Source organism: Phascolarctos cinereus, unplaced genomic scaffold (genome assembly GCF_003287225.1).
Source record: "Phascolarctos cinereus isolate Bilbo 61053 unplaced genomic scaffold, phaCin_HiC Scaffold_4;HRSCAF=312, whole genome shotgun sequence".
Taxonomy (NCBI): Eukaryota; Metazoa; Chordata; class Mammalia; order Diprotodontia; family Phascolarctidae; genus Phascolarctos; species Phascolarctos cinereus.
In genome coordinates this window covers 695,346,877-695,364,768 of record NW_027555847.1, presented here as the reverse complement: position 1 = coordinate 695,364,768, position 17,892 = coordinate 695,346,877, and the positions used below count along the sequence as shown (strand labels likewise).

General features: G+C 43.1%; 1 protein-coding gene across 1 annotated transcript in view; it reads left to right on the top strand.

Annotated features, from left to right (window-relative positions):
* DNAH10 (dynein axonemal heavy chain 10) overlaps positions 1 to 17,892 on the top strand; it is a 163,573-nt gene that overhangs the window by 54,689 nt on the left and 90,992 nt on the right. Inside the window, 12 exon segments of the mRNA XM_020970246.2 lie at positions 65 to 221; positions 3,002 to 3,478; positions 3,605 to 3,763; positions 6,541 to 6,657; positions 7,179 to 7,229; positions 7,231 to 7,282; positions 7,830 to 8,008; positions 9,618 to 9,829; positions 12,351 to 12,504; positions 13,558 to 13,791; positions 15,158 to 15,280; positions 17,084 to 17,317. Of these exon segments, the coding sequence (XP_020825905.1) occupies positions 65 to 221; positions 3,002 to 3,478; positions 3,605 to 3,763; positions 6,541 to 6,657; positions 7,179 to 7,229; positions 7,231 to 7,282; positions 7,830 to 8,008; positions 9,618 to 9,829; positions 12,351 to 12,504; positions 13,558 to 13,791; positions 15,158 to 15,280; positions 17,084 to 17,317 (2,149 nt within the window).

Here is a 17,892-nt window from a genome sequence, read left to right as displayed (position 1 = left end):
GGGAGATTAACTGTGGAAATGAGTGTTAGTAGCACAATTAAGCCTCTTTCTTTCCCCCCACCAGGAATTTGCAGTCATTCAATACTTTGGTTCTTGGGAAGGTCCCTTTATTCCAAATTGAAACAATTTTAAGTGCTCCTGAGATAATTCTTCATCCCGGTGCGAATGAGATAGACAAATTATGTGTCCACTGTGTCAGAGACTGTGTAGAAGTTACCAAGGTGAGTACTGCGATGACCTCAGAGCTCCCTTCTAGCCCTAAATCCCATGTATATTCTAAGACTGACCAAGTACGTTCTTCATGTATATGTAGCTTCTCTTTTTGGGCCACTGGGTTCTATTATTTAACCTATGAAGGCAGTGTAGTCTCAATCGATGTGTCATTTTTTTATGTGCTAGGCACCACTGGGGAGCTAATCCATAAATAACTAGATAAATACTCTCTCTCTCTCTCTCTCTCTCTCTCTCTCTCTCTCTCTCTCTCTCTCCTCTCTCTCTCTGGCTTTCTCTCTCTCTCTCTCTCTCTCTCTCTCTCTCTCTCTCTCTCTCTCTGGCTCTCTCTCTCTCTCTCTCTCTCTCTCTCTCTCTCTCTCTCTGTGTCTCTCCTCTCTGTCTCTCCTCTCTCTCTCTCTCTCTCTCTCTCTCTCTCCTCTCTCTCTCTCTGTCTCTCCTCTCTCTCTCTCTCTCTCTCTCTCTCTCTCTCTCTCTCTCTCTGTCTCTCTCTCTCTGTCTCTCCTCTCTCTCTCTCTGTCTCTCCTCTCTCTCTCTCTTTCTCTCTCTCTCTCTCTCTCTCTCTCTCTCTCTCTCTCCTCTCTCTCTCCTCTCTCTGTCTCCTCTCTCTCTCTCTCTCTCTCTCTCTCTCTCTCTCTCTCTCCCTCCCTCCCACCCTCTTTGTCTCTGTTTCTGTCTCTTTGTCTCTTGTCTCAGTCTCTCTGTACACAGAACAGATGAAGGATATCTGAAAGGGGGCCTCATTAGCAGCTGGTGGGGAGGCAGCAAAGGCTTCTTGTAGAAGGTGGGGTTGAACTGAGCTGTATTAGGGAAATTAAGAGGCCGAGGGGATGCAGCAGAGCATTCCAGGCAGTAGGAACGGCCTGTGAGTGCAAAGCAAAGGAAGGGAACATGCATTTATTAAGTGCCTCTTGTATGGCAAGCACTGCCCCAAGCACTTGACAGATGTCTGTAGTGGGAAGGGAAGTGGATTGGTGGTTAGACTCCCTGGGCTCACATCCTGCCTCTTCTTGGTCCTCTCTGTGTCTCTTTGGGCCTCCATTTGTGAAAATGGACTCCTGTGGACCGGATGATGTCTGTGCTTCCCCCTATAAGCCCTGTAGTTGGGCGCTGCTGCTTTGCGGTGGCCGTAGCTTAAGCCCCCTGTGACAAGTTCTTTGTGCTCCGATTCTTCTCCAGAAGCCTGTAAGCATGAACATGGCTAGTGATTTGGCAAATGTACGCAACTAGTCACAGTCGGGACTAGGCTGGAGAGTGTTAGAAAGAGAGCTCAGAGTGTAAGCCATGCTGACGATTCTTTCAGTAAAGAAAAACAAAAAATGAATGTTTTCAAGTTGAACTGAAGGAAATAGTGCCAGTGAGCTCACAGACCCATTGAGATATAAAGCATCAAAAGATTTGACTAAAGAAGACACGCAGGTCCTAAAAGATTGGGAAAAACCTCACAACCTTCCTGTTTGCAGTCCTGGAGCTGTCCTCCACTCCTTCCCCCTCCCCCCAAATCCCATCAGTCACAAGTCTGGTTGACTCTGCCAGTCCTACTCCTCTTCGTCCATCTGTCTTCTCTTGTAACGTATTCTTCACCCTCATCACCGTCCGTCTGGGTTATCACAATAGCTTCTTCCCTCTTTCATCCACACTCCACACATCTGCCACTTGTTTTAACTGTGGGCTTCTTCTGCTCAAGAAGAATTAGTGGTTCATTCTTGCCTCCAAGATAACTTGGCATTTAAAGTGCTTTAAAATCTTAGAGTTAGTAGCTATTTCCCCTTTGTTAATTGATTCAGTGATTAGTGCCCCACTCTCAGTTTGACTGGTTCTTCATCATCATTGATAAGCAATTAACATCATTTAGCTTTCATAAAAGTATATTTACTGAGATGACATAGCTAGCAGAAAAGCAGAAAAATGCCCCTCCAAAGTGGGGCATCCTCTCCTTTCTACTACCTTGGTCCCTAGAGAGAGGAAAGCATTTGTCCCACCAAGTCCACTGCTAGATGTGGCAGTGCCAGTGACCAAGTGGTCTCAGCTGCCAAGCTGACCCGTTGCCTGGATGTAGCCTCCTCGTTGCTCTTGGGGCTCTGCTGGGTGCCTCATCTGGCTGTGCTGTCTTTTTGTTTTTGTTTTTTGGTATGGCATCTGTGATTTCATTATAGGCAGTTCCAGGGAGCTCCCAGTAAGGAAACACTCTCTACCATTGTAGGTTAATGCACAGGGCTAGAGAGTTGCTTGGGGACATTGAGAAGTTGTTACTTGTTGAAGGTCATGAAGCAGTATGGGTCAGAGGTGAGACTTGAAACCAGGTCATCCTGCCTCAGAAGATGTTCTTTACCATTACATCGCTTGTATTTGTTTTTTCCTTTTCAAGAGATCTCATTTGGGGAGCGGGGTGCAACCTGTAATCAGACCAACAGTGTACCCCAGATGATATCATTCAAGTTCAGGAATTCTTAGCCTTTTTTGTGTCTTGGACCCTTTGGGCAAATTAGTCTGGTGTAGCCTTGTGGACCCCTTTTCAGAACTGTATTTTTAGATAATTAGAAGAGCTTGCTGAATTTCAGTTAGAGGTTAGTGAAAATAAAAATGTCATTTTTTTTCCCCATCCAAATTCATGGATCACCCTCCCTCACCCTCCACCTTAAGAACCCCTATTCTTATCTCTCTTTAGCAAAGAAGAATTAATAAAATTCATTTGCCAGTATTAAAAGCAATGAAAACCTCAAAGCCTGTGCCCAAAACATTTTTCTCCTTTTTTTTCTTGATTCTCTAGCATTTTGTCCGATGGATGAACGGCACCTGCATCGAGTGTCCCCCCCAAAAAGGTGAGGAGGAGGAGCTTGTCGTACTGAGTTTTTACGATGACATATTCCTGAACCCCCAGATCATGGAGCAGGCCATCATGATCCCCCAGAATGTGCACAGGGTCCTAGTCAACCTCATGAAGTACCTGCATAAGTGGAAGCGCTATCGGCCCCTTTGGAAACTGGACAAGGCCATCGTCATGGAGAAGTTTGCTGCCAAGAAGCCCCCCTGCGTGGCCTATGATGACAAGCTGCAGTTCTACTCCAAGATCGCCAGTGAGGTGACGCGGCAGGCCCTGATCAAGGATGACCAGTGTATCCGCCTCCAGCTGGGGCCGCTGGCCTACACGGTGCAGGAGAGTGCCAAGTCCTGGATGATTTCTCTGGGGAGGCTTCTCAACGACTCCGCCAGGGAAGAGCTGTTCCTACTGCATGAGGAGCTTGAGGTACGTGGTTGCTTTGTTCCCTCCAACAATAACAAAAAAGTCATTTCATAAATTTTAGTCTTCTCTTTGAACTGTTTCTTTTCTTGCTTAAGATACCCATAAGGTCTCACAACCTTCTCTTTATAGACATTGGGAAAAAATCTCAAGAGGCCTCCCACTAGTCTTGAAGATCTCAAATTTGTCCTTGCAACAATTGCTGAAATTAGAAGCAAATCGTTTTTAGTGGAACTGAGATTTAAGGATATTCAAGAGAGATACTGGACCATGGCAATGTATGACCTCTATGTAAGTGATTTTGTATTTCCTTCAGTGTTTTGGGGTCTCCTTTAGCAAGCTGTTGACTTGTTTTTCATGATTTTCTTGCATCACTCTCATTTCTCTTTCCAGTTTTTCCTTACTTCTCTTACTTGCTTCTCAAAATCCTTTTTGAGCTCTTCCATGGCCTGGGACCAATTCATATTTTTCTTGGAGGCTTTGGATGTGGGAGCTTTGACTTTGTTGTCTTCTTCTGGCTGTATGTTTTGATCTTCTTTGTCTCCAAAGTAAGATTCTATGGTCTGACATTTTTTGTGCTGTTTGCTCATGATCCCAGCCAATAATTTGAGTTTTGAACTCTTTGTTAAGGCAGGGGTCTGCTTCCAGTGTGGAGAATGTACTCTCCCAAGCTTTGTGCAGCTGTTTGCAGAGATACTTTCAGGGACCTGTAAATTTTCAGTTCTTCCAAGGTGGTATGATCAAAGGTGAGGTGTTTACTCTTTTCTTGGCCTGTGAGTGACCACAAGCACTCTTTTCTGCCTTGGAACTGTGAGGAGGCTTCCCTCTGTATCACCACCACAAGCTCCATCACACCAACATTCCTTCTTGCCCCAGGACCACCACCCAGAACTGTCACCCAGATCTAAGCACAGGTAAAGCAAGAGATTCCTGCCTCAGCACCAGCAAAGAGATCCCTGTAATCCCCCTCTGATCAGCCAGTCGATTCCCCTTTCATTTGTGGGCCGAGAGCTCTGGAAGCAGTCGCCGCCTCGGGGCCTCTCCAGGACTGGGGTCAATCCAAGCTCCTTTCTCACCATGGTCCAACAAACCTTTCCTACTGAACTTCTAAGTTGTCTTTAGTGTTTGTGGGTTGAGAAGTCTAGAAACTGCTGCAACTGCTAGTGATTCAGTTCCCTGAGGCCTGCTCCAGGTTCACTGAGGCCTGGTCTTTGCCTGTACACCCATGCTGAACTGCACTCCTTTCCCAGCTTCGTGCAACAGACCTTTCCTATCAACCATCCAGGTTGTCTTGGGCTGGAAATTTGTTTCACTCTATCATTTTGTGAGTTCTGCTGCTCTAGAATTTGTTTAGAGCCATTTTTTACAGGCATTTGGAGGGGTTTGGGGGAGAGCTCAAGCAAGTCACTGTTTTTATTCTGCCATCTTGGCCCCTCCCCGATTTTGTATTTCCTAAACATTTTGTGATTGGACCAATAACGAAGACTGTTTTTAGAAAGATGGCAGATGGCATGCAGTTCTGCCCTCTGGGGTCCCATTTAAGGGAGGTGCTCTTTATCTTTTTAGTGTCATTAAATCCTTCCTCTTTGTCCTGTCTGTGGCTTGTTTGGACATAGCTGTTCAAATGTTGTTTTCCTTATTAGACTGTGAGCTCCTTGAGGGCAGGGACTGTCTTTTGCCTTTCTTTGTATCCCCAGTGCTTAGCACAGTGCCTGGCACACAGCAGGAGATACATAAAGGTTTATAGTCTGACTGTCAGCAGCTTCTTTGGATGTCTGGTGAAGCCGATGGACCCATTCTCAGAATGATGTTTTTGTTTTTGTTTTTTAATTGATAATGGAAGGAAATGCTGAATTTCAGTTAGAGTTTAGAGGAAATAAATATATGATTTTTATTCTCCATCTGAGTTCACAGACCCTCTCTCTCCCCCTAATCTATCCACAGATCAGGTTAAGAATCAGAGAGAGAGAAAGTATGGGAGAGAGGGAGAGAGGGAAGAAGGAGAGGAAGAGGAAGAGGGAGGGAGGAGGAGAGAAAGGAAGAGGAGGAGGAAGAGGAGAGACAGTGAGAAAAAGGAGAGAAATAGAAAGCATAGAGGAGAGAGAGGAGGAGAAGAGAAGGAAGAGAGGAAGAGAGAGAGACAGAGACAGTGTTAGTGGGCAATAAGGCAATAAATCTTTCTTTACTTGAAGAGTTCAAGCCCCATTTAGAGTGAAATGCAAATTTTATTTTTTAAGTGAATGTAGACATTCAACAGTCCTTTAACCTTCTTCACATTTTATCAATGGACAGATATTGATTAAATGCCTATTTTGTGCTGGGTAATGGGGATACAAGGAGAAAAAAAAATCTTTGCTCTCAAGGAATTTCCTTTTTTCTGGGGCGGAGTGGTGGCACAATAATTCATGCATCTAAATGAATACAAATATATGCAGAGTAATTTCCCTTTGGGGAGGGTGATGAGGAGAAGCATGAGCTGAGTCTCAAAGGATCTGCAGAGGCAGTGGTGAGGAGGGAAGGCATTCCAGGTATGTGGGACAGTCAATGCAAAGGCCCAGTGGTGGGAGATGGAGGGTGTGGTGTGTGAGGAAAGGCAAACAGACCATTTGGGCCAGATCGTAGAGTGAACGAAGGGCCCTCATATGCAATGAGCCTATAAAGAAGAGAATTTGGACCTAGATTACAGAAGGTTTGAAATGCCAGACAAAGGAGTTTGTAGTTTTTTAGAGGGTGGGAGAGAGTAAATGCACACAACTCTGATGTTTTGACTGAACGCACTGCTCTCTTATGGAGCTTTGGAGGGACAGCTTCCAATCCCTTAGCTGGCGGTCCACTGGCTGGAGCACAGCAGAAATAAAGTAAGTGGCGAACCTGACACTGTTGGAACTGGAGCCTTATTTGGAACAGGCTCGTGTAAGGCATTTCCTAGGTTGTTTCCTGGGTTACTGTGCAGCCAGAGCCAAAAAATAAGTCCTGACTGAAGAACGAGAAGGACAGGAAGTAAGCTCCCATTGGAGACTGGTACTCCGAATGCTTCTCCATCTACTCTCTGCCTTGTTTCTCATCAGCCTGGTGAAGCCGAGAGGGAACTAGCTTCACAAATTGAGGACATATGGAAAAATCTGTTTGCAGAGTCAGTGGAAATCGAACACTCCCTTGGGGGCATAAAGAAAACATTTACAGAGGTACTTTTTTTGTTTTACATTGTAAATACAAAGATTGAAAAAGGGGAAATGAAGGGATGGGCTATGGCACAGTAGGACAAGCCTGGAGCAGCCCGATGTGGAATTGTCTACTAGACTTGGAGTCAGGAAAACTTGGATTCAAATCCCATCTCAGGAACTAGCTGCTTGACCTTAGGAAAATCACCTAACCTTTCTGAGTTTCCATTTTTTCATCCTTAAAATGGAGATAGAAAATAAAAGGGATTGTTGTGAGGATTAAGTGACACCATGTAAGTGCTTTTCAGATCTTTAAAGCTATAAACATTACCTTTTAATCCTTGCAGGCCTTAGTCTCCACATCTATAAAATGGGAATAATAATGTGTGCCCTACATCCCTCAACAGTCATGTAAGGAAAGTGCTTAAATCTTTAAAAAAAAAACAAACCAAAAAAAGCAATTAAAAAAACTGTAAGATATTATACAAATGTGAGTTATTCTCATTATTATTATAATAACTGATGATCTAAATTGCTTTTCTCAGATCACTCGCACTGAAATTGCAGATTATAGTCATGAGATACAGGACTTTGCAAAAACGTTTTTATGAGGAAGGCCCTGGTTCTGTTGGTGAGGATCTTGATAAAGGTGAGGAAATGGCTGGTCATCCTGGAGATACTCAGGTAGATTATGGGTAAGAATTTCATGTGAGAAACAGTCACTGGCCATTCATGAAATTGCCAGAGTTTCCCAGGCATAGAAGTATTTTTCTGATACCATTTTCTGAGATATTTATAATAGATATAAATATGGAACCCAAGGGTCAAGTCAGCTTGTCAATGAGCATTTATTAAATGCCGACTATGTACCATGCACACTATTCTCACTTACAGTCCACTGGGAGATTCAGCACGCAAATAACTTTCCGCAAACAAGATTATATAGGACATGCTGGACATAATCATTAGCATTGGAGATCATCACTAGCATTGAGGGAAATTGGGATCACCTTCTTGTAGAAGGTGAGATTTTCATTGGGACTTGAAGAAAGCCAAGAAAGCCACAAGGCTCAGATGAGGAAGGAAACTCTACGTATGGGGAACAGCCAGGGAAAATTCCCAGAGTTGGTAGATAGAGTATCATATGCAAGGGGAAGCCCTATTTGTGACTGGGAACTTTATGAACCTTCTTCCAGGAATGGAACTCTTAGCTGTGTTCGAGAAGGAGTTGGCGAAGCACGAAAGAAACCGGCAGGAGCTGGCTAACGCTGAAAAGCTCTTTGATCTTCCAATTACAATGTACCCAGAACTGCTGCAAGTACAGAGGGAAATAGCTGGATTGAGGCAAATCTATGACATTTATAACGCACAGAAGGTAAGTGACCTTGTGAACAGGCCAGAAATTCCTGGGCTCAGCAGACATTAGGCTCATCCCGAGACCAGGAGAGGGCTTCCCAGTTTTTGTTTTCTAAGACTTTCTACCCTTTGTTGTGCTGGGAATTGGGAGGTGGGAGGGAGGGTTGTGGGAGCAAACCGATCCTTGGCCTGTAGGCCAAGATCCCAGAGAGTAAGTAATTGGTCATTTTGATACTTCACGGGGATTCAGGCTAGTGTCTATACCACAGCTCACAGTAACTCTGAGTGCTGTCTCAACCAGCTTAAAATGTGATTGGATAATGTTTAACAAAATGAATACAAATAACAATATGGATCATGTTAATATGAGGTTTTCCAAGTCAATATGTGCCCCCTCCCCCTACCTGCCAGGAACCCTTATCTATTTGAGTTTGACCTCACTTGTCTACACTATCTCCCAAACAGTAGAAATGTGAAAAATATAGTCAACTATTTTTTCTGGTATCATGTGGATTAGAAATGCATGTATAAATCATATATTTTAACTGAATTCAGTCATATCGGTGTGAGCTTAGCCCATAGCATAGAGTCAAAGAGTTGAGGAGTTGGGAAGGGACCTGAATGGTCAAGTCCCAACCAGGACCTTGGACAGGGTAGTTGTGCTTGGAGACCTCTGGTAGGACTGAACAGCAGTCTCCCCGGGCAGTCCATCCCTGTCTTGGTCAGCTCTGATCATTAGGAAGCTCTTTCCAACATCCAGCCTAAATCCAGCTCTTTGTAACCTCCTCCTAGTTCTGCCTTCTGGGCGCAAGCAGAACAAGGCTATTCCCTCTTCCCCTGGACAGCCTGTCACTACTGGAAGACAACTGTTAATTAGCCTCAGTTACTCTCAGTTCAAATCAGCACGTATGTGAGTGGCTGGGTACAGAGCACCGTGTGCAGTATTCCAGGGGAGGCCTCAACTTAAATAAGGAATGGTTTCTAAGCAAATGGAGCTCACAGTCTCGTTTTTTTGTAAGCCTTTTGGTGCTAACATTTACTATTTAGATAATAACTGACATTAATAATATATCATTAATAAAATTAATTGATCAAATAAATATTAACATTCCAATATAATTTATATAATATATGATAAATATAATATATTTATATACCAATACAATATATTTGTAATATATAATATACAGTATGTAGTATATAATAATATAACATAAATAAATATATAAAATATTAAAATAAGCCTAAAATAAAATTATATAATAAATAAAAACAAAAAATTAAATACATAATTAAAAATGAATAATAATAATATAATAATAATATAGATGATAACTGACATCGTGCTTTAAGGTTTGCAGAGCACTTTACATGCATAGATTACAGTGGTTGCTTTAAAAAACAAGCCTTTTCTGTCTCTTTGGAAGCTCAAAAAACTCTTTTTTAGGCCTGTTGCATGTTCTTCTATACAGTGGGTACATCTTGTGAAGCCCAAAGTCAGAAACTTTTTTTTTTAAAGATTTTTAAAAGTGAAAAAAAAGACAGACAATGAAATTAGCCTTTTCTATTAAATTTGGGTCAGTTGTCCATGGGATGCCTTGTTGAATGGACCTGCTGTGTTTTCATAGGCTGCCAAAGAAGAGTGGTCTCAGACACTGTGGGCTAACCTGAACGTTCAGTTTCTCCAGGAAGGAATTGATAGCTTCCTCAAAGCCCTCAGAAAACTTCCCAGGCACGTGCGGAGCCTGACAGTCGCCTTTTATTTGGAATCCAAAATGAAGGCGTTTAAAGATTCTATTCCTTTGCTGCTGGACTTGAAGAATGAAGCTCTGAGAGAGAGGTCTGTTGTATTGGGTTGTAGGCCTTTGGTTCTAAACAACTCCTTTCCTTTTCCCCTGCCCCGCCTCCCCCAATTTACAGATGAAAAACTGAGGCAGAGAGGTGCTCAGGGTCACATGACTAGTAAGTGTCTGATGCTGGATTTGAACCTAGGTCTTCCTGACTCCCACTCCAGTGTGGGTACTGTGGGTCTCCTGACACTACAGCTCCACAGTGCCACCTGTTGGTAAGTAGCTTCATGGCCAAAGAGGCCAAATGCCCAGAGACCTGCGTGATGATGCTCTGTCTGCAGCATCACCTGTGGGCTGAGCTCTGCCCTCACACTGCAAGGGAGAAGCCTGATGAGGGGAAGTCATCTTGTCCAACCCTTCCTTGTTTTTTTAAAAAAAAGTCTCATAGTTGTCTTTTGACTTTTACATACAGTAATTTCTCAATGTTCCTCTTCTTCCAACTGAATCTGCCAAGAAAAATGGTTAAGCAGAGCTGACTAATAACGGTTGTGGCTTCAGCTGAAGTCCTTGGCTGAGGGGCTATCCGCTCTTCACAGAAGGATGAGAAGGCTCTGCCGTGCTCTTTTAGTTGAAAGCCTGGACGCTTTCTTTGTGATGCTTTTTAAAAGAAAAGGCTGAACCTCTAACACATTCATAGGAGCAGGCTAGTGTTTGTCCTTTGTCCTCGAAGAGGACCACGACATCAGGGAGGTGGTGCCATGACTTGCAAGTGAGTTGGATTTAAGTGAGGAAGGGCGGTGCAAAGTCACCATCTTCACTTTCTCCTCCAGAGCCATCTGGGTCCAGGGGCCAGATATAGATCAGGATGAGTAGAGATGACCCCCAGGAGCAGGCAAAAAACAACCAGCACCCACATTCTCCTTCCATTGGGAGGGGTCTGTCTGTTTCTTTCAGAGCCTTACCTGGAAGGGACTTTTCTTTCCAGAAGGAGAAGCTTTGTTCCAGCTACTGACCTCTTCAGAACACATAGCACAGCTGCTTATTCTTAGTACCTACAGGCTTAATCCTGTTTTCTATTTTTTGAATTATATTTCCTGGTCATTAGGGCTTCCACCTCTATCTAGCTTAGGGCTAGAAAATCTACGTGGCTGCCTGTTTAATTTCCAGTAGCTAAACTTTATCTACCTATCATCCATGTACAGGTTACCCTCTTGGCACCCTGCCAAGCCTCTGAGATTTGGAATCCTCCAGCTTTTTGGTTCCAAAACTTTTTTCTCTTCCACGAGCATGAATGGAAGGCAGAACAGCACTGGAACCAAACTAAGCCCTGGGGCAGGCATTGGTCTTCCCCACCTAGTGATATCCCTGAATTTATTAGGTTTCTTTGGCTAGCAAAACCCTTGTAGGCTTGGAGCCCATCCTTATACAAGCACAAGGAAAGAAGAACAACTAGGTTTAGTGTCAGCAGCCTTTCTTGTAGATAGGGTCTCGACAGCATGATGTTTGAGCATCTGCTCTTGATCTGGGTACTGGCAGTAAAAAGCCTGCTGGTAATCGTTCAAGGAGCTGGGGCACTGGGAGGCAAAAGGTAGCAGAGAAACTGCTCACGGTAAACAAGAACACCACCATGCAGGTCCCCTGGGCATGACTCCCTTGAGTCATGGCTGCTCTCCTGCCTGAAGAAGTTCAGTGTTGTGATCATTCTGTTCTGCCTCCAGCCTCTTTCACACAGTCTGCCACTTACTCCTCTGGAAAGGAACCATCAGTGGTTCCCTACTGCTGCCAGGATAAAGTGCAAAGCGCCTCCTGTGGATTTGCCTTTAGAACCCTTCCCAGCCTGGCTCCAGCCTCCCTTTTGGAGGTTTGTTTCACGTGACTCCCTTTTCCCAGGCAATGCCTCATGCCTAGGCTTCCACCTCTTACAGTCTCTACCTTCCTTCAGGGCTCTGCTGATGTATCACCTCCTTTGGAAAGTCTTTCCTGATTTTCCCAGTTTTTAGTGTTCCTGCCCTCCTCTAGTTATCATGGATACATACACACACACACACACACACACACACACATACACACACATGGATATATACACATACATGTATATGTGTATATATGTATTAGATATATTTGTCTTTATTCATGTTTTTATATCGTATTTAGTATTTTGTTTTTCCCCAGTTACATGTAAAAGCAGTCTTTAACATTTGTTTTTAAAACTTTGAATCTTAACCGCTCTCCCTTCCCCCCTCTCCCCCCTCCCTATTCATGTTGTTTTTATTTCTAATGCCTAGGGGTTAGGCAGCAAACATTTATTAAGTACCTACTGTATGTATTGGCACACAGTAGGTGCTTAAGAAAATGCTTAGATTGAATTGTAAATTATGTGTATACTTGGGCATTCTTTCATGCCTGCTAGACTAGAACACCCCTTAGGGGCAAAGATTTTGTTAATTTTTAAAAAATCTTCATTCTCTTCTCCTCCCACTCAGTGCCTTATACCTAGTGGGCGCTTAGTATTGGTATAAATGAACGACACTGTATTAAGACTTAGCTGTGCATTTAATGGTTCATTTTCAGACACTGGAAAGAGCTTATGGAAAAAACTGGCATATTTTTTGAGATGACAGCCACATTCACTCTGGAAAACATGTTTGCCATGGAACTTCACAAGCATACGGATGTTATCCAAGAGATTGTGGTTTCTGCTGTCAAGGAAATCACCATTGAGAAGGTGAGGATGCTGATTTTCAAATATAAAATTAAAAACCCGGAGAAATGTGTTTGTGCTCCAAAAGAGGCTGTTTCATTCCTGTTATTACTGACTTTTGTTGCTGCTTATTTGTTTCCTTCACGTCCAACTCTTTGTGACTCTTTTGGGGTTTTCTTGGCAGAGATACTAGAGTGATTTGGCATTTCCTTCTCCAGATCATTTGACAGATGAGGAAACTGAGGCAAACAAGGCTAAATGACTTGCCCAGGGTCACCCACCTAGTAAGTGTCTGAGGCTGGATTTGAACTCAGGAAGAGCTTCCTGACTCAGGTCCAGTGCCCTGTGCACTATCGTGGCCCCTAGTGGTCATTCCTCCTGATACTCATTCAGAAAACAATTTCTTGATCTGAACATTTCCTTTTGCACAAATTCTATTTCTCCAGTAGAACGTAAGCTCCATTGTGGGCAAGGGTTTAAAAAATTTTTTTTTAAAAAATTTTTGTTTGATTTTTTTTTCTTGGTGCCTACCATAGTGGGTCTTTGGTGAATTGAATTGCATTGAATTCTACTTTCGATTGCCTCAAATAATAGAACTGAAATTTAGAGCAGATTTGAAGAGTGTTGCTAAAGGCAAGAGATGAGTCTCACGCTCTTCACGGAGCCTGCCTTCCCAGCTGTATGCAGAGTGATTCTCCGCCATTTTACAATCCAGACAAACTGGCCTTTGTTGCTGTTCTTTGTTTGGGACATTCTCCCATCTCCCATGGGACGCTCTCATCGCTGGGTCTTTCCATAGCCGGCCTGTCCTTTCGGCTTAGTGGGCCCTCCCCAGGCTCCTCAGTCCAAGCTCCTTCCTGGCCTTCCTCTGCAGGCCACCAGCCCCTCTCTCCCTCCCCTGGCCCAGGTTACTTTAAATCTGTCCTATATCATCTTGCCCGTAATATTCTCTCGTGTGTGTTGGTCCCGTCCCCTCTTAGAACCTGAGACTTGTTTGTATGCTTAGTAATTAGCACACAGTAGGCACTTCATGGAACTGATTGATTAATTGAACCATTTTTTTATATCCACCAACAGGCTGTCAAGGACATATTAGACACGTGGGAAAACATGAAGTTTTCTGTCATTAAGTACTTTAAAGGAACTCAGGAGCGAGGATACATTTTGGGAGCAGTAGATGAGATCATTCAGTGCCTTGATGACAACACTGTCAATCTTCAGAGCATTTCAGGAAGCAGATTTGTGGGGCCCTTTCTGACAACCGTGCACAAATGGGAAAAAACTCTCTCCTTAATTGGTGAAGTTATTGAGGTAAGGAAAAAAAATCCAGGAGGGGCTCGTGTAGCAAGGCTTGATAGGGCCAGTGAAGGGCGCCATCATCCTCATCATCATAGCTAACATTTATGTAGTGCTTTTTATCTGTGCCTCCCCCATCTCGTAGTCAGTCAGTCAGTCGGTCCAACATTTAGAGTCCTCATAGGGAAGCAGTTTGAGATTAAGGCTGGAAAGGCAGCTTGGAGGTAGATTACAGAAGGTCTGGAGCCCAAGGGTTAATATCTTATTTGGTAGCTGGTAGAGAATTGTGGAAGATTTTCAAGGGGAGATTTTCAAGAGACTCCACCATCTGGCTACTGCCTGCCTCTATAACTTTGTTTCAGAAGACCGTCTCTCATAAACTCTGACTTCCAGCCAAACTGGGCTCATTACCACCCCTATTCTTGTCCTGCCCTCTCTGTAGTCTTTGCTTCTGTTCATCCTCTTGGATGCACGCTCTTGGAGCACGCTCTCCTTTATCTCAAACTCTGGAGACTCTTCTTTCCTTGGGCCACCTCCTCTCGGAAGCCTTCCGTGATCACCTCTTCCCCCAGCTGAAAGGGATTTCTTCCACCTCACATTTCTCATCACTCTTTGAACTCATTTATCAGTCTTCATACATTCTGCCTTGTATCACAGTTATTTGTGTTACGTGCCTTCCTCTTTTATGTGAGGCAGCTAGGTGGCGCCATAGTGCATAGAGTGCCAGGCCTAGAATCGGGAAGAATTTAGTTCAGAATCCACCCTCAGACTCTTGATAGCAGTGTGACCCTGGGCAAGTCACTTAACTTCTTTTTGCCTTAGTTTTCTCATCTGTAAGATGGGAATAATAATAGCACCCACCTCCCAGCGCTGTTGTGAGGATCAGATGAGATGATAATTGTCAAGCACTTAGCACAGTCCCTGGAACACAGTAAGTGCTCCATGAGTGTTCGCTCCCATTAACTATTATTATTTGATTTGAAGGCCCATGAGGACAGGATTTGATTTCATCTTTTTGGGCCTAGGACCCAGCAATACCTTGTCCCTCATAGATGATGAATAAATATTTATTGAATTAAATAATAAATAGGGGAGGATTATGGTCATGAAGTACCAATAAATTAACTCATTGTTTCATAACATCTCACAGGGTCGTTTAGAAGCTCAAATGAGATAATCTAGGTAAAGTGCATTGGAAGTCTTAAAGTACTATATAAATGCCTCCTATCCTTATTATATTATTCATTCTATTTATTTATTATCTTAATTATCTTATATAATAGTGTATTAGTAATTATTGTGATATATACTTTACGAGATAGATTTTGTGAATGTATAGAATTCACAGTTCTGTGCCGATAATAATACTGTACACTTCTAGATATGGATGGTGGTCCAGAGGAAGTGGATGTATCTGGAAAGCATATTTATTGGTGGAGATATACGGTCACAGCTACCGGACGAGGCAAAGAAATTTGACAACATTGACAGAGTCTTTAAAAGGGCAAGTAATCTAATAGTGATTAATAGTTAATTATTATCTTGCTAATAATTAAAGAGGTGCAGATTCAGCAACTTTTATGCACTACCTAATACCGATCAAATTGGCAAAAAAGAATTAAAAGCAACCAAACTCACTGCTGAGAGCTTGTGTAGAAAAAGATGTACTTATGCATTGCTGGTGGAATTGTAAAGTTATAGAAACTTGGTGGAGAGCCATCTGGCAGTACGTAGTAAGAGTTACTAATCTAGTCATATCCTTTGACCCAGTGATTCCATTGGTGAGGGTATATTCTAAAGGTGTTAACAAAATCAAAAGTAAAAAAAAAAATTATCTGTGCAAAGATTTTTTCATAGCTGCATTATATGTAATTAAAAAAAAAGATATAACCTAAATGTCCAGTGTTAGGAGGATGGTTAAATAAATTGTGGAACATTAATGTAATTGAACACTGTAATGACATTAAGATCAGCAAGTGTGAGGAATACAAAGAAATCTAGAAAGACCATAATGAAATAATGTAAAGTTAAAAAAAGCAGAGCTGGGGGCAGCTGGGTGGCGCAGTGGATAGAGCGCCGGCCCTGAAGTCAGGAGTACCTGAGTTCAAATCCGGCCTCAGACCAAACACTTGACGCTTACCAGCTGTGTGACCCTGGGCAGGTCACTTAACCCCAACTGCCTTAAAGAAGAGAAAAGAAAAAAGAAAAAAAAAAGCAGAGCTGGAAGAATGGATAGTGATAAGAGGAAAGAAATGATAATAAAGAGATACAGGACACTCATGGAGACATAAAGAGAGGGATTGAAATAGTAGTATGATACTTTAAGTGTTGCAATTAATTAAATGTAAATTGTTATGAATCAAGTTTAGCTTTTCATATTTATATTCCATTGTTAAATTTCTAATAAATGACTTAATAATGTAGAAAAGGGCAAGAACTAGACAGCTCTTTTAGTCCTGATCAGGGTGGAAAGAAAACTGAGATACATTTTCTCCTTTTTTGTGTGTGTTTGGCCCTGCATTCATATGAATTTTTTTCTTTATCCTGCTTTTTTTTGCGGGGCAGGAGAGGAGCTCAGATTTGTAGTTCATGGGTGAAGGAAGCAGCTGTACCACTGCTTTTCCTGAGAGAGGGAGAGGAGCATACCCAGGGCTGTGCACACAGGAGGGTCAGAAGTGGGACTTGGAGCTGGGTTTTCCTAGTTCTGAGCTGTCTCTCCATTCACTCATCACCCTGCCTTTAGTAGTTTGTGTGGTATTTAGTAAAAAGGAATTTGGGATTCAGCAACTGATCTGAAACGTGAAGCATTTTGAATGAATTGGGTTTGGGCATCTCATCTCCTTTGTATTTTAATCTGGTTACAGCTCAAAGTCTGCAGCTCAGCTGGTCATTGCATAGTACTGGTGGTTTGGCACTGGTGGGGATCACTAAGCTTTCCCCTGCTTTATTGACTCCAGACCTGGATGAAGGGGTCTTGCAGGTGCCTATTTTGTCCACAAGGGGGCACTTGATCAATAGAAGGTTCAGTCATGTCCAACTCTTCATGACCTTGTGGACCATACTGTTGATGGGGTTTTCTTGGCAAAGGTACTGGAGTGGTTTACCATTTCCTTCTCTAATAGATTAAGGCAAACGGAGGTTAAGTGACTTGCCCAGGGTCACACAGCTAGTGAGCATCAGAGGCCATGTCAGTAGCATCATCATCCTATGCGAAGGCCAGAATTTTAAAAACATCGATTACATAGAGTGCGTTTGAACGAGCTCCCAGTCAGTCTTGTCTGAAATCTCTCTTTTTGGCCTCGGGCAGATCATGTCTGAGACCTGGAAAGATCCCGTGATCAAGAAGTGCTGTGAAGCTCCCAACCGACTCACCGACTTGCAGAATATAAATAACGGACTTGAGAAATGCCAGAAAAGCTTGAATGACTATCTGGATTCCAAGAGAAACGCCTTCCCGAGGTTCTTCTTCATCTCCGACGACGAGCTGCTCAGCATCCTCGGCAGCAGCGACCCTCTCTGTGTCCAGGAGCACATGATAAAGGTCATGTTCCCTGCCACTTGGGGTCAAAAGCCAGGGGCCCTCCCTGGGCAGGGTCAGAGACGCTGCCATGGTCACTCGGTGACTGATCGGCTGTTCTCCTGGGAAGTGCAAAGCTTTCGAGTGGAAATGGATTGGATTTGTCGATTTGTTTTTGCATTTTTTTTTTTGGCTAGGCAATGGGTTAAGTAACTTGCCCAAGGTCACACAGCTAGGAAATATCAAGTATCTGAGGCCAGATTTGAACCCAGGTCCTCCTGACTCCAAGGCTGGTGCTCTATCCACTGTACCACCTAGCTGCCCCAGGATTTGTTGATTTGGAAGCATACCTAATAGAAAGATTGCTCAGTTATTTCTGGTTTTCCATGGTGGCAAAAATACAGTGAGACTGAGGTGATGATGTCTGGTTGGAGCCAGAGATACTATTTGCTGTCTCTGGCATTCTTATCTCTAATTATTCTTACCTTGTGAAGTATGGGGTCATTTATTTAAAGGCTTAAAAAAATTCTGTACTTAAACACCAAAAAAAAGAACATTTCTATACATCACACGACAGAATGCAAAAAGTGGCTTCTATA